Here is a 22,904-nt window from a genome sequence, read left to right as displayed (position 1 = left end):
TGAAGGCGATAGAAGTGTCCCCAACTAGAAACATTGGGTTTGTTTACATGGTGGATCTCAGGACAATTCCGAAAGATTTTGATGGCCGTCACAAGACATAAAAGCTGCTAGAGTGTTGACTATGTCAGTCTCATGATGACGATAATGTATAGGTGGTAATGTGGTCATGTAGAAGCTTGCAGTAGAGTTTGTACAGTATCCACTGTCCACTTACAATCTTGTCCGGTGGAGGTGTGCTGGCGATGTAGCACTTGACCTCTCCTCTCTCCCCCCTCACTGCATACTGAACAGGCTCACTGGAGATGATGGGGGGACCTGGATAGAAAGAGAGAGAGAAAGAGAGAGAAAGTGTGAGGAAGTGGATATTCCATATTATAAACTGGGTGGTTTGAGCCCCTGAATGCTGATTGGTTGTCAGCTGTGGTATATCAGACCACAGGTATGACAAAACACTTATTTTTACTGGTCTAATTACATTGGTAACCAGTTAATAATGGCAAAAAGGCACCTCGGGGGTTTGTGGTATATGGCCAAATATACCACGGCTAAGGGCTGTGTCCAGGCGCTCCGTGTTGCGTTGTGCATAAGAACAGCTCTTAGCCGTGGTATATTGGCCATATACCACACCCCTCTCTGGCCTTATTGCTTAATAGTACTTATTATCTAGACTCTTAGAAAAAAAGTTTATATCTAGAACCTAAAAGGGTTCTTTGAACCCTTTGAAGAAACCTTTTGGGTTCCATGTGGAACCCTTTTTTCAGAAAGGGTACTGTTGTGTATGACCTTTGGTGTTACGTACCGTTGACAGTGAGAGTGACCTCTGTCTCTCCCACTCCGATCCTGGGGACGATGGCCTTACACACGTACTGCCCAGCGTCCGCCTGGCTCACTGACTTCAGGAACAGCTGGTTGTTATTACTAAGGACCTGTAAGGGATGGAGAGAGAGAGGGAATCAGGGACAAGCAGAGAGAAAGAGATTAACAAAAGAAAAGGGGAGTGCGATGATGTGGCCTGACATCATTCTACTTTCCTTCAGGGGCAAAATATAATAAAAGAGGAAGACTTGAGAAAGAAGAAATGAGAGATAAAAACGCAGGTTGGCATTTATTGGGATGACTCACGTACTGGAGGCAGCTCTGCAGAGTGGTTACTAGCTGGCACAGCCACAAAGTCAAACCTAACCCTAACTATACTGCTAACCTTAATACCTAACCCTAATCTTGTGTTACCATACCTACAAAATCACATTGTTGTCACACCCCCCTTGGAGGTCTGGAGAATTTTGTATTGCAAACACTTTTTGATTGGATGTTACTTTTCAAGAATCTTCCCCCCCACACGCCCATAGAAGGGGTGCTGTGTGTTATGTGCGTCACTGTGTTCCGTCCGGGTAGTGGTTGTTGTTGCCCATGCTAGCTTTAAGTGCTAGTTTTCAAGTTATCAAGTGCGTCTGACAGTGTGTGATTTATATTTATTGAAATTGGACTATGCTGGTAAAGTTAAACGTCACTCACAGCACGTTCTAAACCGCTCTGGCGACAGATTTTTCGTTGTTTCCATTCATCCACATGGCTGCTGGCTGCGCTTTACTACCACTGAAAATATAATTATTTTGTTTTTGTAAGGACCCCAGAAACGGAGGCAGTGCCAGAACCTATTCAAGTATGTAAATAAAAATAAAAAAATGTAAAAGAAAAACATAATATTAGCTAGCTAGCTACACTAGGCCAACTCAACTGAGCTGCTTGCTAGCTAACGTTACACACTGTTAAGTTTAGTGAATTCAATGTCATCAGCTAGCTAACTTCCTATAATTAGCAATCGATGTAATTATTCTAAATTAAAAATCCAAATGCATTTGTAGATAACAGCCACGGAAGAGGGTGAAATTGCAGCTCCAGCTGTCATTAAAGGGAGAGTGTAGGCTACTGGATAGGGCAGGTCACTTTATGAGAGGACATTGTGAAAAGATTCTCCGGTTCCAGTCCCCAGAGGGTTAAACTTTGAGGACAGGGAGATAATAGCAACATAATATTTAGTGCTGTCAAATTTGAGTATCATGATTCCTGTTTCTTTGTGATGTTTACTATCCTCAGGAAGCTTTGAAAGCCTGTTTGTAGATGAGAAAGATCCCAATGAAACTCCTAAGATACTATGGGTATATCCTACATGCCTACACCCCTTGACTTGTTCAACATTTTGTTACAGCCTTATTCTAAAATTGATAAAATTGTTTGTTTTTTTACCTCATCAATCTACACACAATACCCTGTAATGACAAAGGAAAAACAGGTTGGGATTTTTGCACATTTTATTTTTTTAACAAAATGAAATATCACATGTACATAAGTATTCAGACCCTTAACTCAGTACTTTGTTGAAGCACCTTTGGCAGCGATTACAGCATCAAGTCCTCTTGGGTATGACGCTACAAGCTTGGCACACCTGTATTTTGGGGAGTTTCTTCTATTCTTCTCTGCAGATCTCCAGAGATGTTCGATCGGGTTCAAGTTCGGGCTCTGGCTGGGCCACTCAAGGACATTCAGAGACTTGTCCCGAAGCCACTCCTGCGATATCTTGGCTGTGTACTTAGGGACGTTGTCCTGTTGGAAGGTGAACCTTCACCCCAGTCTGAGGTCCTGAGCAGGTTTTCATCAAGGATCTCTCTGTACTTTGCTCCATTCATCTTTGCCATCGATCCTGACTAGTCTCCCAGTCCTTGCTGCTGAAAAACATCCCCACAGCATGATGCTGCCACCACCATGCTTCACCGTAGGGATGGTGCCAGGTTTCCTCCAAACGTGACGCTTGGCATTCAGGCCAAAGAGTTCAATCTAGGTTTCATCACACCAGAGAATCTTGTTTCTCATGGTCTGGTGTCCTTCAGGTGCCTTTTGGCAAACTCCAAGCAGGCTGTCATGTGCATTTTACTAAGGAGTGGCTTCTATCTGGCCACTCTACCATAAAGGCCTGATTGGTGGAGTGCTGCAGAGATGGTTGTCCTTCTGGAAGGTTCTCCCATCTCCACAGAGGAACTCTAGAGCTGTGTCAGATTGACCATCGATTCATGTTTGGCTGTGCGGCCAGCTCTAGGAATAGTCTTGGTCGTTTCAAACTTCTTCCATTTAAGAATGACGGAGGCCACTGTGTTCTTGGGGACCTTCAATGCCGTAGACATTTTTTGGTACCCTTTCTCAGATCTGTGACTCGACACAATCCTGTCTTGGCGCTCTACGGACAATTCCTTCGACCTCATGGCTTGGTCTTTGCTCTGACGTGCACTGTCAACTGTGGGGCATTATATAGATGGGTGTGTGCCTTTCCAAATCATGTCCAATCAATTGAATTTACCACAGGTGGACTCCAATCAAGTTGTTCAAACATCTCAAGGATGATCAATGGAAACAGGATGCACCTGAGTTCAATTTCAATCTCACAGCAAAGGGTCTGAATAATGATGTAAATAAGCTATTTCTGTTCATAAATTTTTTATACATTTGCAAAAATGTATAAAAACCTGTTTTCGCTTTGTCATTATGGGGTATTGTGTGTAGATTCCTGAGTTTAAAAAAAAATCTATTTTACAATAAGGCTGTAATGTAACAACATGTGGAAAAAGTCAAAGTCTGAATACTTTCCAAAGGCACTGTATGTGTAGGCCTACCTATGTTGGAAAATGTTGTATTCAAAAATACAGTTAAACATCACACACAATGTATAAACCTATTACAATTGGAGCAAGCCAACCCTGCTGGAGGTCTGCTGGGTGAGCAGGGTTCTGTTACAGCCCAGCAATAACCCACCTGATTCTGGGCTGGAATAGAAGTCTGCTCACCCAGTAGATCAAGGATCAGTGGAGCAAGGTATCCATAGGTGGAATGGTGTTTTTGTGTTCACCTGAAATCATGCTTTAGTAATTATAAAATACTTGTTACTACTCAATTATCTATTGTTGTTTAGACTAAGATGCCTAATCTTTACATACGAGTTATCTTATTTGTACATGTTGAAGTGTTGATTCTTTGAAGTGAAGTGTTTAAACTTGTTTTAATTGTTAAACAACATTTTCTGAATTAACTAGTGTCAATGTTAAGTTGCCCTTTCCTGCAGTCAATTAACAAAAGTGCCCTCTTTGACCTCATGGGTGGAATGATATTAATATTTGTAATAATTTCACAATTAATCAAATGAAATAAGTCTTTAAACAACAGAAATCAGTTTTGTTATATTTCAGTCTTCTGTGATGTACAGTATAACAAGTGGAATATTGGGATGCAAACTCAATGTAATAGATTTCAACTCTATATCTGACATGATACAGGTGTCTCCTTTTTTAAAAGCCCATAACCATGTGTGTGAGGTGTATACTTTTGTTTCAAAGTAGATTTGTTTAAGACTACCCAGAATCACTCTGTGTGACCCTGATTTAGCCCACTGCAGTAAAAGGTTAATCATATTATCAAAATCCTGCAATACAGAGGGGTTCTGTCTCTAATGTGTCTGTTTCTGTGTTGCCTATGTAACGGATGTGAAATGGCTAGCTAGTTAGCGGGTACGCGCTAGTAGCATTTCAATCAGTTACGTCACTTGCTCTGAGACTTAAGTAGTGTTGCAAGGGCCGTGGCCTTTGTGGAGCGATGGGTAACGACGCTTCGTGGGCGTCAGTTGTTGATGTATGCAGAGGGTCCCTGGTTCGCGCCCGTGTCGGGGCGAGGGGACGCCGTGAAGTTATACTGTTACACCTACTCAAATGAACATTTCCTTTTTGTCTAGTTGAAAGAGCTCCAATCTGTTTTATTTGATTGTCTATCTCTCAGTATATCAGCTATGTGAATCCATTTGGCAGCTTATCACATGGCAGGCATCACCAGTGCAGCCATAGACCTACAGTATGATGGCATTTTATTTTTCATTTTAGCAATGTTGCTTGCAAATTGATTGCAGTTTTCCCCATAGATAGACGGTACATGGTTGCTCTATGTAACACTGACCCTGCATAAACTAGCGACTGGGCTAACCTTTTAGGTCAATAATATGTTGTTTTTATGAACATTTTGTTGGCTTTATAATCGTCAGAGAAGTTAGTTATATCTAGGTAGCTTACAAGGTTAGCTGACTTTTCCAAAAAAAGAACCTCATTGTGGCTAGCTACGTCTTGTCCCTTATGCTAGCCTTTACAGACAAATATCACTTCAGAAACGTCAAAATAAAAAATATTGATATGGTCAGTATTGTAGACAATTTCTCCCCGTTTGCTGCAGCTTTAGCTCATCTCGAAATAACATTGAAATGCTGTGAAAACCAGAGTGCTGCAAACGTTCTAAAATGTTGTGTTTGTTTGTTTAAATGTTTTGTCCTCACGCGCTGTCGCCCCTACCGCGCTAATCTGGGGAGCACCTTTGGAGCTCCGCCCAAACAAGGCATTGGATTGGTATGGCGTGTTGCGCGGCTTCAGTGATTTACACCGGGTTTTCGACACCGCTTTAGCTGATTTCCTCCATGGAACTTCCCCAGTCTCCCCGTTTAAGGGAAGCCTGTTTCGGGACGAGGCTAGCCTAACTTTAACTTTAAAGCAAAACCAAAAAGCGCATTTCCCCCCCATGAATTTTACAATATAGAATTTTTTTACTTTGCAACTGGCCCAACTTGCGGAAATCACTCAGTTCTGCCTCCAAGACAAGATTCATGACAATAAACGTCAACCTGCGCAAAAAACAGGCAGAGGTGAAGAAGGACGGGATAAAATAGAGAGGGGGACTATAAAAAGATAGAAAGGGATTAGGATGGGAGAGAGAAATGGACACTGAAGGAATTGAAATTAGAATAATATAGAGACAGAAAAGTGAAGAAGTGAGAGAGACAGATGGAGGAGAGAAGCGGTGGGAATCAGGAAAAAGCCAAGAGAAAGAGAGAGATGAACAGAGCACGGGAGCATAAATAATAGAGACAAAGGGATAGAAGAGAGAGGGAGACTATAAAGATACAGACAGCAAAAGAAGATACAGATACAGCAAAAGAAAGGTGGAAAGTGGGGCCTCCCGAGTGGCGCAGCGGCCTAAGCCAGACCCTACAGACCCGTGTTCGATCCCAGGCTGTGTCACAACCGGCCATGACCGAGAGTCCCATAGTGTGGCAGGGGGGCTTTACTTGGCTCATCGCGCTCTAGCGACTCCTTGTGGGAGGCTGGGCACCTGCAGGCTGACCTCGATCAGCAGTTGAACAGTGTTTTCTCCGACACATTGGTACGTCTGGCTTCTGGGTTAAGCGGGCAGGTGTTAGGAGCACGGTTTGGCAGGTCATGTTTCGGAGGACGCATGACTTGACCTTTGCCTCTCCCAAGCCCGTTGGGGAGTTGCAGCGATGAGACAAGATCGCAATTTAAGATCACAAAATTGGGGAGAAAAAGGAGGAGAGTGGAGGAGTTAGAGAGCGAGCTGGTTCTCACCATGTTGGAGCCCTTCTTGGTCCAGGTGAGGGTGAGAGGAGGGTTGCCAGCCCATTTGCAGTTCAGAGTGACATCAGAGTCTATGTCCACGGTCACTGGCCTAGGCTCTACTACCAGGATAGGACCAACTGGAAAGAGAGAGAGAACATTCGCCTTTACTTAACCAACTAAGATAACAAATTCAAATACAATACAAAACCGACTTGCTACAGAGAAAAATCGAGAGATCAAGAGAGAGAGGGTATAGATGATTAGGTTTAGGAGATAGGGGTACAGTATGAGGGGAGATTGAGATCGAGTCAGGGGTGAAAGTAGATTTCATTTCTTAACGGTAAAGACAACCTGTGTGTGCACGCGCTTAATCATGGAATTACATATAGAATCCCTATTAATTCAATAGGATCTCTGTGGGCCTAGTCGTAAAGGTTTGTCATGTAACTTTCAAAATGTATTACCTTTTGTTGTGGCATAAACACAACCAGTCATGATGTTTTCATCTGTTTGTCAAACGATCGCTTCAAAGGGCTCCTTTAGTAGGCTACCCGTGCAAGTTCATCCACTCGCAACATATTTCCAGTCTTAAAACAGTGGTGAATGGAAAGAGACATCTTTTTTACGTTAAACACCACAAAGAGCAATGACATTTTGGCAATTGTCATTCATCCAGAATTTATGCATCCACTGCTGTCCGCCCGCGTCTCGGTGTCGGCCATTCATCTCTGCCTTGGCAAAACGTCAGTGTTCTCGTCGAACCACATCGCATTTTGGAGCGAAGGCTATACCAACCACTTTCAAGTCCATTCGCTCATTTTTCATGCCTCTGACATGCGGTGGCCTAATGATAAATAATGGTGTACTAACCTACAGTTTTCTTGAAATGTTGTTTTAATTAGTAATAGGCTCATGTTTTACCGATACGGCGTACCCCCACTATTTATTTTACCGGGACGCCGTACCGGACCGTACCACATTACTTTCACCCCTGACAGAGTATTTGCCTGCCATGGAGGTTCAGAGACTCACAGTGTACATCGACCAGGATGCTGACGTTGGTTTTACCCACAGCGTTGAACACTGAGCAGGACACAGGCTCTGTGAAGAAGGAGTGGTCCGCCTTGGTGGTGAACACACTCTCTCTGGCCCCCTGCAGGATCACTCCACCCTTAGCCCACCTGAGAAAGAACACATACGAATGTATGAATAAACATGTACTGCCAGAGTTGTGGGTTTGATTCCCGTATTGGCCAAACCCTTGCTCACAACGAAAAACACATGAAACCCAGATAAATACAACTATCCAGCTAGACTAATGCACGGCTAGAGAGACAGGTGGACATATAGATAGACAGAAAGATGAACAGATCTATAGAGGTCGACAGAGGTACACAGTACATACATGTATCCCATGATAGGAGGGTTGGCGGAGGCGGCGCAGGTGAAGGTGACTCTGTCCCCCTCTAAGACGGAGCGAGGCTCGATGGACAGGGTCACCATGGGGGGGTCTGGGGGAGAGGGCAGGGAATCTCTAAGTCACTCCGATACATCAGCGAATAAGCAAATTATAAAGAGAAGGAGGGAGTGGTGGGGAGCAGAGAGAGCCGACGGAAAAATAGAGAACCCCCTCAAGGTTCCTGGGCAGTGATCTAAGTGTACTTCCTGGTTGTCACTAGACACTGTTGTCCTTAAATAAGCTCAGATATTCAGTCGTACAGTAAATAGTGAATATATGTAAAGCTAAAGGGATGGTTATGAACAAGTCGCTGCGGTGTACGTTGAGGGTGACTTACGGTGTACGTTGAGGGTGACGGTGGTGTGTTTCCCAGTGGGGATAGCCAGGTTGCTGGCCACACAGCTGTAGTTCCTCCCTGTGTCTGTGTCCACTGGGTGGATGGGCAGGAAGCTGTGGGTCGTCACCCTCTTCCTGTCTGGGAGCACCTCCTGATGGAGAGAGAAGAGAGAAGAAGAAGGAAGACAAGACAGCCAATAGAAGGATGAGAAAGAGTATAGGTAAAACATGATTGAGTGTGTGTCTGTGTTTGTGTTGTAATACTAGGTGCATGTATGTGTAGATGCATTTTTAATTGACTCACGGTGGTGCTGACTGCTCCGTCTACGGGGAGCCCGTCTTTTTGCCACTCTATCATGGCAGGGGGCTTGGCCCCACGGGCCACACAACTCAGGTTATAGTGGTCGCCTGCATTCAACAGCACCTCAGGGGCCCCGTCGATCACTGGGTCATCTGGAGGGACTGGACACAGGACAGGGGGGTTATGCACACACACACACACACACACACGCATACATGTACACACACACACACACACACACATTTGCTGTATCTTACTGAGGACAGTGAGTTTGGCTCTTCTAGAACGTAGCGCAGCGTCTGGGGCCTGACACTCGTACAGGGAGTCATCAGACAGCTCAGCTGAGATGATCTCCAGGTTATACTGGCCCAGCTCCTGCACCCGCATCACACGGTACCTTGGCCAGGCTGGAGGGGAAGGGAGAGAGAGTCAGACATGTAGGGACAACCAGTGGAGGCTGGTTGAATGACAAATGGGAGGGAAAGGCTCGTTTGGAATGTATTGAATGTAATGCTAGCAGGCCAAAAACACCTGTGCGTAATCCCTTATGCAAATGCACACAACCATGCACATATTCACATCTCTCTCTCTGTCTGTCGCTCTCTCTTTCTCACTCGCTCTCTCTCGCTGTCTTTCACAGTTCCAGTGGTGCCATACATTCTCCCCAGTAGGTGGCAGCCATGCTCTCTTTCTCCAGCCAGGGAAGAAATGCATGCATTTATGACAACGACGTTTTAGAGGACTCCAAACGGACAGAAATGCTGGTGCAGATTTCATGTCCTCTGTCCTATACATAAATTCCATCTGAATCTGTCTGTCACTGTAGCATGTACTGTATGCTTCAAATTAGCTTGCCCTCCCTAACCTTGTGTGTCCTTGTACGTGGCATTGCATGTGTGTCTGTGCGTTGTCTATGTGTGTATTAGCATGTGAAATGTCAAATGAGCGAAAGCGTATGAAAGGGAGTGAGGGAGAGATAAAGGGAGAGGGAGAGAGAGCAAGGGTAAGAGGGTCTGCTAAATGACTAAAATGGAGAAGGAGCGAGGGAGCGAAGCAGGGAGAGGGAGAGAGAGGGAGCGAGGGAGAGGCAGGGTGAGGGCGAGAGAGCGTGTGTATAAGGGAACCAGTGTTCATTCACATGTTTCTATTTAAAAGCTTTGGCTTGAAGCACTGAACCATTACAGTAACAATGTGATTAAAAGAGACGGAGAGAGAGAGCGAGAGAGAGGAATGGTGAGGGGACAGACGAACGGGACGAGGGGAGAAAGCAGCAGAGGAAGGGAGGGAGGGAGAGAAAGAATGAGAGAGGGTTTGAGAGAGAGTAGAGGCAAAGAAAGAGAAGGAGAGTGTGAAGGAGAGGAAGAGAGCGGCAGAGAGGGGGGGAGAGGGAGGGAGAATGAAGAATGATAGAGGGGTTGAGCATGAACAGAGGAGAGAGGGAGAGAGAGGGAGGAACAGGCAATGAAGCAGGGAGAGAAGGCTGCAAAGAAAGAGAGAGAGGAAAGAGGGCAGAAGTGTGGCATGAAAGATAGAATAACAAGCCTTTATTGTACAAGTAGGAGAGAGAGAATATTAAATCATAACATAAAATGTTATTGGTCGCATACACATATTTAGCAGATGTGCTTGTGAAATACTTGTGTTCCTAGCTCCAACAGTGCAGTAGTATCTAACATTCACAACAATGCACACGAATCTAAAAGTAAAATCTAAATGGAATTAAGAAATATAGAAATATTAAGGCAAGCAATGTCAGGGTCCGGATTATAAATATACAGTATATATACACTGAACAAAAATATAAATGCAACATGCAACAATTTCAACAATTTTACTGAGTTACAGTTCATTTAAGAAAATCAGTCAATTAAAATAAATTCATTCGATTTCACATGACTGGGCAGGGGCGCAGCCGTGGGTGGGCCTGGGAGGGCATAGGCCCACCCGCTTGGGAGCCAGGTCCACCCACTGGGGAGCCAGGCACAGCCACAAAAGGGCTTTAATACAGAAATTATCCTGTTTCATCAGCTGTCCGGGTGGCTGGTCTCAGACAATCCAGGAGGTGAAGAAGCCGGATGTAGAGGTCCTGGGCTGGCGTGGTACACATGGTATGCAGTTGTGAGGCCGGTTGGATGTACTGCCGAATTCTCTAAAATGACGTTGGAGGCGGCTTATGGTAGAGAAATGAACATTACATTATCTGGCAAAAGCTCTGGTGGACATTCCTGCAGTCAGCATGCCAATTCCACGCTCCCTCAAAACTTGAGACATCTGTGGCATTGTGTTGTGTGACAAAACTGCACATTTTAGAGTGACCTTTGACTGACCTCACCACCCTCTGAAGAGCCCTGTGTTTGCGGGTGGTGCAGTTGCCATATCAGGTGGTGATACAGCCCGACAAGATGCTCTCAATGGTGCAACCTCTGGAGGTTGAAGAGGCGCTGTTCCGCCTTCTTCACCACACTGTCTGTGCGGGTGGACCATTTCAGATTGTCAGTGATGTGTACGCCGAGGAACTTCAAGCTTTTCACCTTCTCCACTGCGGCCCTGTTGATGTGGATAGGGGGGTGCTTCCTCTGCTGTTTCCTGAAGTCCACGATCAGCTCCTTCGTTTTGTTGACGTTGAGGGGGAGGTTATTTTTCTGGCACCACTCTGCCAGGGCCCTCACCTCCTCCCTGTAGGCTGTCTCATCGTTGTTGGTAATCAGGCCTACCACTTTTGTGTCGTCTGCAAACTTGATGATTGAGTTGGAGGCGTGCGTGGCCACACAGTCATAGGTAAACAGGGAGTACAGGAGTGGGCTGAGCACATACCCTTGTGGGGCCCCTGTGTTCAGGATCAGCGTAGTGGAGGTGTTGTTGCCTACTTTCACCACATGGGGGTGGCCCAACAGGAAGTCCAGGACTCAGTTGCACAGGACGGGGTTCAGACCCAGGGCCCCAAGCTTAATGATGAGCTTGGAGGGTATTATGGTGTTAAAGGCTGAGCTGTAGTCAATGAACAGCATTCTTACATAGGTATTCCTCTTGCCCAGATGGGATAGGGCAGTGTGCAGTGTAATGGCGATTGCATCATCCGTGGATCTATTGGGGCGGTATGCATATTGAAGTGGGTCTAGAATGTCGAGTAAGGTGGAGGTGATAGGATCCTTAACTAATCTCTCAAAGTTCTTCATGACAGAAGTGAGTGCTACAGGGCGATAGTCATTTCATTCAGTTACCTTTGCTTTCTTGGGTACAGGGACAATGGTGGACATCTTGAAGCAAGTGGGGACAGCAGACTGGGATAGGGAGAGATTGAATATGTCCGTAAACACTCCAGCCAGCTGGTCTGCGCATGCTCTGAGTACGCGGCTAGGGATGCAGTCCTGGCCGGCAGCATTGAGAGGGTTAACACGCTTAAATGTCTTACTCACGTCGGAGAACAAGAGCTCACAGTCCTTGGGAGAGGCCCTTGTTGGCAGCACTGTAATATCCTCAAAGCGGGCGAAGAAGATGTTAAGCTTGTCCGGAAGCAAGACTCTGTGTCCGCTATGTGGCTGGTTTTCCCTATATAATCCGTAATTGGTCTGGAGTCCCTGCCACATACTGTACGTCTCTTGACTGAGCCTTTGAATTGCGACTCCACTTTGTCTCTGTACTGATGTTTTGCCTGTTTGATTGCCTTACAGAGGGCATAACTAGACTGTTTGTATTCGATCACATTCCCAGTCACCTTGCCGTGGTTAAATGTGGTGGTTTGCGCTTTCAGTTTTGAACGAATGCTGCCATCTATCCACATTTTGGGGTTTGGATAGGTTTTAATCGTCACAGTGGGAACAACATCCCCTATACACTTCCTGATGAACTCAGTCACTGTGCATACGTCAATGTTATTCTCAGAGGCAACCCGAAACATATCCTAGTCCGCGTGATCAAAACAGTCTTGAAGCATGGATTCCGATTGGTCAGACCAGCGCTGAATAGACCTTAGCATGGATACTTCCTGTTTGAGTTTCTGCTTATAGGAAGGGAGAAGCAAAAATGGAGTCGTGCTCTGATTTGCCGAAGGAAGGGTCGGGAGAGGGCCTTGTAGCTATCCCGGGAGGGAGAGTAACAATGGTCGAGAGTTTTTGAAGTGTGAGTACTGCAGCCGATGTGTTGATAGAACTTCGGTAGCGTTTCCCTTAGATTTGCTTTAGTCCCAAGCTATAATAAATACAGCATCAGGATAGGCAATTTCCAATTTGCACAAGGTCCAATGTAGTTCCCTGAGAGCCATCGGGGTATCGTCTTGAGGTGGAATATACACAGCTGTGACGCTAACCAAAGAAAGTTCTCTAGGGAGGTAATGGGGTCGACATTTGATTGTGAGGTAGTTCTAGGTTATGTGAACAAAAGGACTTGAGTTCTTGTACGTTACCAAAATCACACCATGAGTAGTTCATGTGTATAATACAGAGGTATAGGTATAGAGAGATGGATGGATAGAGAGAGAGAGAGCGCCAGGACCACAAATACAAATTCCATCTAGACACTGTTGCCCTAGAGCACACAAAAAACGATACATACCTCGGCCTAAACATCAGCACCACAGGTAACTTCCACAAAGCTGTGAACGATCTGAGAGACAAGGCAAGAAGGGCCTTCTTTGCCATCAAAAGGAACATAAAATTCGACATCCCAATTAGGATCTGGCAAAAAAATACTTGAATCAGTTATAGAACCCGTTGCCCTTTATGGTTGTGAGGTCTGGGGTCCGCTCACCAACCAAGAATCCACAAAATGGGACAAACACAACATTTTAAATCAGCATGCAGAATTCTGCAAAAACATCCTCTGTGCACATCAAAGAATGCATGCAGAGCAGAATTAGGTCGACACCCGCTAAATATCCAAATCCAGAAAAGACCCATTCAATTCTACAACCACCTAAAAGGAAGAGATTCCAAAACCTTCCATAACAAAGTCGTCACCTACTGTACATAGAGATAAACCTAAGAGATTAACCCTAGGCAAGCTGGTCCTGGGGCTCTGTTCACAAACACAAACAGACCACACAGAGCCCCAGAACAGCAACACGATTAGACCCAACCAAATCACCAGAAAACAAAAAGATAATTACTTGACACATCGAAAATAATTAACCAAAAAACTGAGCAAACTGGAATGCTATTTGGCCATAAACAGAGAGTACACAGTGGCAGAATACCTGACCACCGTGACTGTCCCAAAATTAAGGAACGCTTAGACTATGTACAGACTCAGTGAGCATAGCCTTGCTGTTGAGAAAGGCCACCGTAGGCAGACCTGGCTCTCAAGAGAAGACAGGCTATGTGCGCACTGCCCACAAAATGAGGTGGAACCTGACCTGCACTTCCTAACCTCCTGCCAAATGTATGACCATATTAGAGACACATATTTCCCTCAGATTACACAGACCCACAAAGAATTCAAAAACAAATCCAATTTTGATAAACTCCCATATCTATTGGGTGAAATACCACAGTGTGCAATCACAGCAGCAAGATGTGTGACATATCTCCACAAAAAAAGGGCAACCGGTGAAGAACAAACACCATTGTAAATACAACCCATATTTATACTTATTTATTTCCCCTTTGTACTTTAACTATTTGCACATCGTTACAACACTGTACATAGCCATAATATGACATTTGAAATGTCTCTATTCATTTGAAACTTTTGGGTAATGTTTACTGTTCATTTTTTGATTGTTTATTTTATTATCTATTTCACTTGCTTTGGCAACGTGAACATATGTTTCCGATGCCAATAAAGCCCTTTGAATTGAATTGAGAGCCTGAGATTGAAAGACATAGAGAGAACGAAAGAGACAGACACAGAGAGACAAACACAGAGAGACAGACACAGAGACAAACACAGAGACAAACACAGAGAGACATACACAGAGAGACAGACACAGTGAAACCGACACAGAGAGACCGACACAGAGAGACCGACACAGAGAAACAGACACAGAGAAACAAACACAGAGAGACAAACACAGAGAGACATACACAGAGACAGACACAGTGAAACCGACACAGAGAGACCGACACAGAGAGACCGACACAGAGAAACAGACACAGAGAAACAGACACAGAGAGACAAACACAGAGAGACAGACACAGAGAGACAGACACAGAGAGACAGACACAGAGAGACAGACACAGAGAGACAGACACAGAAACAGACACAGAGAAACAGACACAGAGAGACAAACACAGAGAGACAGACACAGGGAGACAGACACAGAGAGACAGACACAGAGAGACAAACACAGAGAGACAGACACAGAGAGACAGACACAGAGAGACAGACACAGAGAAACAGACACAGAAACAGACACAGAGAGACAAACACAGAGAGACAAACACAGAGAGACAAACAGAGAGACAGACACAGGGAGACAGACATAGAGGCTTTTTCAGGAAGGCAACTAGACTGGGTTTCATGTGTTGGGCTTTGGGTTTGTTTTGACTTGGGCGGTGTTAGAGTTGTACTAGTCTCACCCCTGAGGTCCTCTCCGATGCCCAGGGCCAGTCCATCCTTGGTCCACTGCACAATGCCTGAGTAGTTAAACACAACACAGGACAGAATCACCCTCTGGCCCCGCACAACCGACTGGTCCGCTGGCTCCTGGGAGAAACGCGCTGTCCACACTGGGGTAAGAGAAGGAGGGAGGGGGAGAGAGATGGAGAGAGAAGAGTGCAAAAACATGGTTACAAACATCATGTGTTAATGTTACATACACAGCTGTGTTGTTGCTACAGTACATACATACAGCGTCATTATACACAAACTGAGAATTAATACATAAACTGTAGAAGCCAAAGAGGAGCATTTCACTCATTGGAGTTTTTGTGGTAAGATGAGACAGCCTACAAGCTAAATTCTTCTTAATCTACAATGATCTACAATTTCAGATGGTGTGTTTGATATCGTATCTCTTTCTCCTTCAACAGAAGACGAAGATAACATGTTGGAGATGTAGAGGGAGTGCATTAAGATAAAGAAAGATGGAAAGGGATTGAGGGAAAAGTAAGAAAAATAATTGAACAATGGAGGGAGAGAGAGAGGTTGTGAGTCAGGAGGAAAAGAGAGGAGAGGAGAGGAGAGGAGAGGAGAGGAGAGGAGAGGAGAGGAGAGGAGAGGGAGATCACACCCTTAAGATATAACCCACTGGGTCTTACCCCCGTCTCCCAGTCCCTCATGGCTTCCCTTTTCTTAAACCTCTCTTTCTATCTTTGTCTTCTCTTCCATCTCTCTCTCTATCTCGCGTCTAACTACAGTACATGTCATTGTCTCTACTCTACAGGGCTGTTCCAGCTCTCAGTTGAGAGCTACCACAGTTCTTTCTGCAGTATAAAACCGCGCCGTATTCATCTGATGAAGTGTTGTGACTGCTTGTCCAATATGAAAAAGATTTTGTTCCACAGTACACAACACACACAACACAAATAAGCAGCTCATCAAGACGAAGGCCGTTAAACGATGAGGGAATTCAAGTTGGATTTGTTTTCTTTCTCTTGTCTACACTATAATGTTGTTGCTACGTGTCCTAGTAAACAATGAAAGAATGACAATCAGAGTCGCATTTCTCCCATTTATTTGTGTTGTTTCTCTCTCTCTCGCTCTCTGAACGTGGATAGCTGTTATAAATGTATAAATATGTTGTATATGAAATGTTTTTATATCGCTTTCTTCTTAAAAAATGTAATAATGAGGTCGCACTTATGTCTGAGGTCGCACTTATGAGGTCGCACTTATGTCTCACTTTTTGGTGCTGTTTCTCTCTCTTCCCTTCTCACCCTCTCACTCTCGCTCTCTCTGAATGTACTGTATACACACATCATGTTGTATATGTCCTTTTCCCGTACTGCTTTCAATTTGATTAATTTTTTTGTATTTTACCCCCTTTTTCTCCCCAATTTTGTGATATCCAAATGCAATCCAATTACGATCTTGTCTCATCGCTCCAACTCCCCAACGGGCTCGGGAGAGGCGAAGGTCGAGTCATGCGTCATCCGAAACATGACCCGCCAAACCGCGCTCCTTAACACCTGCCCACTTAACCCGGAAGCCAGCTGCACCAATGTGTCGGAGGAAACACTGTTCAACTGACGACCGAAGTCAGCCTGAAGGTGTCCGGCCCCCCACAAGGAGTCGCGATGAGCCAAGTAAAGCCCCTCCCGGCCAAACCCTCACCTAACGCTGGGCCAATCGTGCGCCGCCCTATGGGACTCGCGGTAATGGCCGGTTGTGACACAGCCTGGGATCGAACCCGGGTCTGTAGTGGCGCCTCAAGCACTGCGATGCAGTGCTTTAGATGCTGCGCCACTCGGTAGGCCCAGCCATACTGTTGTCTATTTCCGTGGTCGTCCTCCTTCTCTAGTGGTTGGAGGGGGTTTAGAGCCACACTGTCACAACCCATTTATCATATTAAATATCAGCCCTCTAGCTTGGCTATTTCTCTCTCTCTCTCTCCCCCGTTCCCTCTCTCTCTTACTTCTCCTCCCTCTCTCTCTCTGAACCCTCCAGCTTTCCTCTGTAGGTCCCCATCTCTCTCACTTTCTTAACAACTGGCATATGCCTGCTCACCTCCCCCCCCCCCCCCCCCCCACGACCCCAAGTCTCTCTCTCTAACTCCCTCCCTATCTTTCTCTTTCTCACGTGTGGACATACTCTAACCCCCCCAACCTGATTGAATTTGTGTGATTTAAGGAGGTAGCCTACAATATGCCTGATATCATGAAAAACACAGCCATGTATAAATAATGTCCCAGTCAATAATAGAAAAGCCTTCAGACAGAAACAGAACGTACATTTTTCCAAAGAGAACATAAAACATAATGTAGATAGATACTATCTGCATTTGTATATCTAGCATAGGCCTACTACAAGTCAATCACAGAAAATAGAAAAGATCAGTGGTCCTAGAATTGAGCCCTGTGGCACACCACGTTAAAGAAAATACCGCTCCCAAAGTGACAATATCAATGTGATCCACCATTAGTCCAAATATAAGCGGTGCGATGACCACGAAAACTTCTAAATTAGGGCTCCTACCCAGTCAGATAAAATCAACGTAGCTCACTAGATACGCTATCTAATCTGTTAACTAGAGGTCGATCGATTAATCGGAATGGCCGATTAATTAGGGCCGATTTCAAGTTTTCATAACAATCAGAATGCGGTAATTTTGGACACCGTTTTTTAATTTATTTTTTACACCTTTATTTAACTAGAGAAGTCAGTTAAGAACACATTCTTATTTTCAATGACGGCCTAGGAACGGTGGGTTAACTGCCTTGTTCAGGGGCAGAACGACAGATTTTTACCTTGTCAGCTCAGGGATTCAATCTTGCAACCTTATGGTTAACTAGTCCAACGTTCTAACCACCTGCCTCCCGAGGAGCCCACCTGTTACGCAAATGCAGTAAGAAGCCAAGGTAAGTTGCTAGCTAGCATTGAACTTATCTTATAAAAAACAATCAATCAATCATAATCACTAATTATAACTTCACATGGTTGATTATATTACTAGTTTATCTAGCGTGTCCTGTGTTGCATATAATCGATGCAGTGCGCATTCGCGAAAAAGGACTGTCGTTGCTCCAACGTGTACCTAACCATAAACATCAATGCCTTTCTTAAAATCAATACACATAAGTATATATTTTTAAACCTGCATATTGAGCTAAAAGAAATCCAGGTTAGCAGGCAATATTAACCAGGTGAAATTGTGTCACTTGTCTTGCGTTCATTGCACGCAGAGTCAGGGTATATGCAACAGTTTGGGCCGCCTGTGCAATGTAACAGGAATATTTAGACTTATGGATGCCACCCGTTAGATAAAATACGGAACGGTTCCGTATTTCACTGAAAGAATAAACGTTTTGTTTTTGAGATGATAGTTTCCGGATTCGACCATATGAATGACCTAAGGCTCGTATTTCTGTGTGTTATTATGTTATAATTAAGTCTATGATTTGATAGAGCAGTCTGACTGAGCGATGGTAGGCACCAGCAGGCTAGTAAGCATTCATTCAAACAGCACTTTCGTGCGTTTTGCCAGCAGCTCTTCGCAATGCTTCAAGCATTGCGCTGTTTATGACTTCAAGCCTATCAACTCCCGAGATTAGGCTGGTGTAACCGATGTGAAATGGCTAGCTAGTTAGCAGGGTGCGCGCTAATAGCGTTTCAAACGTCACTCGCTCTGAGACTTGGAGTAGTTGTTCCCCTTGCTCTGCATGGGTAACGCTGCTTCGAGGGTGGCTGTTGTCGATGTGTTCCTGGTTCGAGCCCAGGTAGAGGCGAGGAGAGGGATGGAAGCTATACTGTTACGCTGGCAATACTAAAGTGCCTATAAGAACATCCAATAGTCAAAGGTATATGAAATACAAATCGTATAGAGAGAAATAGTCCTACAGAAATAATAACTACAACCTAAAACTTCTTACCTGGGAATATTGAAGACTCATGTTAAAAGGAACCACCAGCTTTCATATGTTCTCATGTTCTGAGCAAGGAACTTAAACGTTAGGTTTTTTACATGGCACATATTGCAATTTTACTTTCTTCTCCAACACTTTGTTTTTGCATTATTTAAACCAAATTGAACCCGTTCCATTATTTATTTGAGGCTAAATTGATTTTATTGATGTATTATATTAAGTTAAAATAAGTGTTCATTCAGTATTGTTGTAATTGTCATTATTACAAATAAATAAATAAAAATCGACCGATTAATCGGTATCGGCTTTTTTTGGTCCTCCAATAATCGGTATCGGCGTTGAAAAATCATAATTGGTCGACCTCTACTGTTAACCTCCTCTGACCACTGAGATGAGGCCGTAATGCTATGTTCCAACAACAACTAAGGACCAAACAGCCCCAGAGCAGGCAAGGCATCACTCTCGCTACCAAAAAACACCACTGGACAAGGCATTCCCTTCACGGTCATTTAAAACCACAAACAAGATCCACAGTGGGAATGCAGACTACACACTGGGACAACAGGGATGTCAGGCTATTTCAATAGCTTGACAAGGAGAGCACACAGCAGCTTCCCAGATAATGCTTACATTAGTGGTACAACAAAAAAAATACAGATCCTCGCCCAAATCTGTATGGTCTTTTTGTAGGCCTCTTCTCTGTGTATTTCCATACTACTTGCTCATATCATTCTTCAATATGTGAGTGTCTGAGCAGGAGAGAACACGTGAAAAAGCTAGACAAAGAGAGTAGAGAGAGAGAGAGAGAGAGAGAGAGAGAGAGAAAGAGAGAGGAAGCTCATGTATTCTTTTATTATGTGGGTTATGCTGCAGTGACAAATTTAGAGTGTCCTGATTTCCTTGAGTCAGTGATCCCCAGATGCCATCGAGAGACTCCGAGTACCCTGACCGCACAAAGACATGGTCACAAAGTACCCTGACCAAGTGCGCACACACACACACACACACACACACACACACACACACACACACACACACACACACACACACACACACACACACACACAGAGCCCTAATGAAACAAAGACGCACGCATGAACACACACGCGCACAATCGCACACACGCGCACAATCGCACACACGCGCAAATACATATATGGCCAAACCTTTGCCACACAGACAGATGACAACATCCTATACCATGTCTTCACACACACACACAGTCAAACCCTGACCGGTGACCACATAGAAATAGGACACACACGGTCAAACAAAACATTGACCACATTGGCTGGTGATGATGTGGCCGGATAGAGACATCATGGTCACCAAACTCTATCCACACAGACACTAAGATAAACCAAGCCCTGCTGTCAACATAGCCACACTTGACACACCAAAGCCTGACCACACAGCCAAATAGCACGGAGACCTACAATTAACACCTCTTGTGCCTCACAATCCCATAATCTTAACAACAAGATAACATGTTACAGATTTGCCTTCGCTCTGTGTGAAATGTGGTGCTTTGTCTTCTATCACAGTAGGCCTAATCCCAGCCCCCGTGCTAATAAGAACACCATCGAGACAGAATACATGCGCCTTTAATTCCTAGATAGGATGTTCTGCCCCTACCTATCTCACCACACGTACGCGATCAACCTAAAAATCATTTTTGGGGAATTCAAAGTTTTCCTGTCTCCCAAGCAAACAAAAGGCTACAACATGATGCCATGACGTCAGGGCTTTGTCTGATGTGCCTGAATGAATTGAGTGCATGCTATTAATCCTGTTCAAGCAATAACATTTGATAAAATCACATTTGTATGGATCTGTCAATCAATCTAATGATCTCTATCTGCCTATCTATCCCTGTATTCCTCCCTCTTTCCCTCTGTCCCGCTCTCCCTCTCAGTCCCGCTCTCCCTCTCAGTCCCGCTCTCCCTCTTAGTCCCTCTCCCTCTCAATCCCGCTCTCCCTCTCAGTCCCTCTCTCCCTCTCTGTCCCGCTCTCCGTCTCAGTCCCGCTCTCCCTCTCAGTCCCTCTGCCTCTCAGTCCCGCTCTCCCTCTCAGTCCCGCTCTCCCTCTCCCTCTCAGTCCCGCTCTCCCTCTCAGTCCCTCTCTCCCTCTCAGTCCCGCTCTCCCTCTCAGTCCCTCTGCCTCTCAGTCCCTCTCAGTCCCTCTCTCCTGCTCAGTCCCTCTCTCTCCCTCTCTCCCTCTCAGTCCCGCTCTCCCTCAGTCCCTCTCTCCCTCTCTCCCCCTCTCTTCCTCTCTCCAGTTTAGCCAATCCTGCTCTGTTGTTGGATCACAGACTTGCGTCACCATAGCAACAGCTGACGTCTAAAGTAACTGCCCAAAAAAAGGGTTTTTGTGTATGTGTGTGTGCATGCATGAGGGTGTGTGTGTGTGTCTGTCGAAACCCTCCCTTGTTTCTGATAACCATTTTCTGCAAAACGTTAATCATGACCTCATCCTCCCTCCACCTATCCAATTAATTGTCCATCTCACTGTCTCTTTCTCGCTCTCTCTATTCCCTTTCAGACCATATTATCCATATTCACTTTTACTATCTTATCTATTCAATGTGGTATTTGTCTCTGTTTCCTATGTGTGGACAGCGGTTGGTGATACTTAAATATCTGAAATACCGAAATGGCAAGGAGATGGATGGATGACAAAACTGCGATGAAGATGAGGATGATGATGAGGATCGGTTTACAGGTAAGGGCACAATGACAAAGTCAGGAGTGCCACTGTTGCTGCCCGACACCACCTGAGTCTAACTGCCAATAACCGCATGGCAGTATGGTAGACTAGACTGGGTATAACCTACAGAGTATCACCATGGCAATACTGTTATATGGCATAAAGATAGAGGGAGAGAAAAAGGGACCATGTTGCCCTTCAACAAATGAAGGTGACTGGCTAGAGGTGGAGAAGGAACAGGGGGAAGAAAAGGAGAAAGAGAAAGAGGGGAAACTCCTTTCTTTGTCTGATGCATTGAGCCCATTTTTCCCCTCCTCTGTCATCTTCCCTCTCTATCCTCCCCTTGACAATACTCCTAGACCCCTCTCTTTCCCTGTCCCTTTGTCCCCATGTACCCTCTGTTCCTTTCCTCTCTTTCCCTGTCCCTTTGTCCCTTTGTCCCCATGTAGCCTCTGTTCCTTTCCTCTCTTTCCCTGTCCCTTTGTCCCCATGTACCCTTGGTTCCTTTCCCCCCTTTGTCACCATGTACCCTCGGTTCCTTTCCCCCCTTTCTCTGTCTCTTTGTCACCATGTACCCTCGGTTCCTTTCCCCCTTTTCTCTGTCTCTTTGTCACCATGTACCCCCGGTTCCTTCCCTCACTTTCTCTCTCTTTGTCACCATGTACCCCCGGTTCCTTCCCTCTCTTTCCCTGTCCCTTTGTCACCATGTACCCTTGGTTCCTTTCCCCCCTTTGTCACCATGTACCCTCGCGTCCTTCCCCCCCTTTCCCCGTCCCTTTGTCAACATGTACCCTCGCGTGCTTCCCCCCCTTTCCCTGCCCCTTTGTCACCATGTACCCTCGCGTGCTCCCCCCCCCCCCTTCCCTGTCCCTTTGTCACCATGTACCCTCGCGTGCTCCCCCCCTTTCCCTGTCCCTTTGTCACCATGTACCCTCGCGTGTTCCCCCCCCTTTCCCTGTCCCTTTGTCACCATGTACCCTCGCGTGCTCCCCCCCTTTCCCTGTCCCTTTGTCACCATGTACCCCTGGTTCCATTCCTTTCTTTCCTTTGTCTGTCAAGTGGCACATACTCAGAAATAATCATGCCCTCCCTCCCATTGCTCTACCTCTATCTCTTTACATGTTCCGTCTCTACCTCTCCACCTCTCCTCTCTTATGTATTTTCCTTGTTCCCGCTCTTTATTTCTCACTCCCTCTATCATTACA

General features: G+C 45.3%; 1 protein-coding gene across 1 annotated transcript in view; it reads right to left on the bottom strand.

Moving 5' to 3' along the window:
- The window catches only part of LOC120049673 (kin of IRRE-like protein 1), a 37,785-nt gene that overhangs the window by 8,781 nt on the left and 6,100 nt on the right, over positions 1-22,904 (bottom strand). Inside the window, exons 2-10 of the mRNA XM_038996020.1 lie at positions 15,049-15,198; positions 8,791-8,940; positions 8,537-8,694; positions 8,234-8,384; positions 7,843-7,948; positions 7,470-7,618; positions 6,447-6,574; positions 800-926; positions 215-315 (exon numbers count right to left, since the gene is read on the bottom strand). Of these exons, the coding sequence (XP_038851948.1) occupies positions 215-315; positions 800-926; positions 6,447-6,574; positions 7,470-7,618; positions 7,843-7,948; positions 8,234-8,384; positions 8,537-8,694; positions 8,791-8,940; positions 15,049-15,198 (1,220 nt within the window). The remainder of the gene's footprint in view (positions 1-214; positions 316-799; positions 927-6,446; positions 6,575-7,469; positions 7,619-7,842; positions 7,949-8,233; positions 8,385-8,536; positions 8,695-8,790; positions 8,941-15,048; positions 15,199-22,904) is intronic.

The sequence above is a fragment of the Salvelinus namaycush genome, chromosome 6 (assembly GCF_016432855.1).
Source record: "Salvelinus namaycush isolate Seneca chromosome 6, SaNama_1.0, whole genome shotgun sequence".
In the NCBI taxonomy this organism is placed as follows: Eukaryota; Metazoa; Chordata; class Actinopteri; order Salmoniformes; family Salmonidae; genus Salvelinus; species Salvelinus namaycush.
The sequence above is the reverse complement of the archived record's forward strand: the minus strand, read 5'-3'. Positions and strand labels throughout refer to the sequence as shown.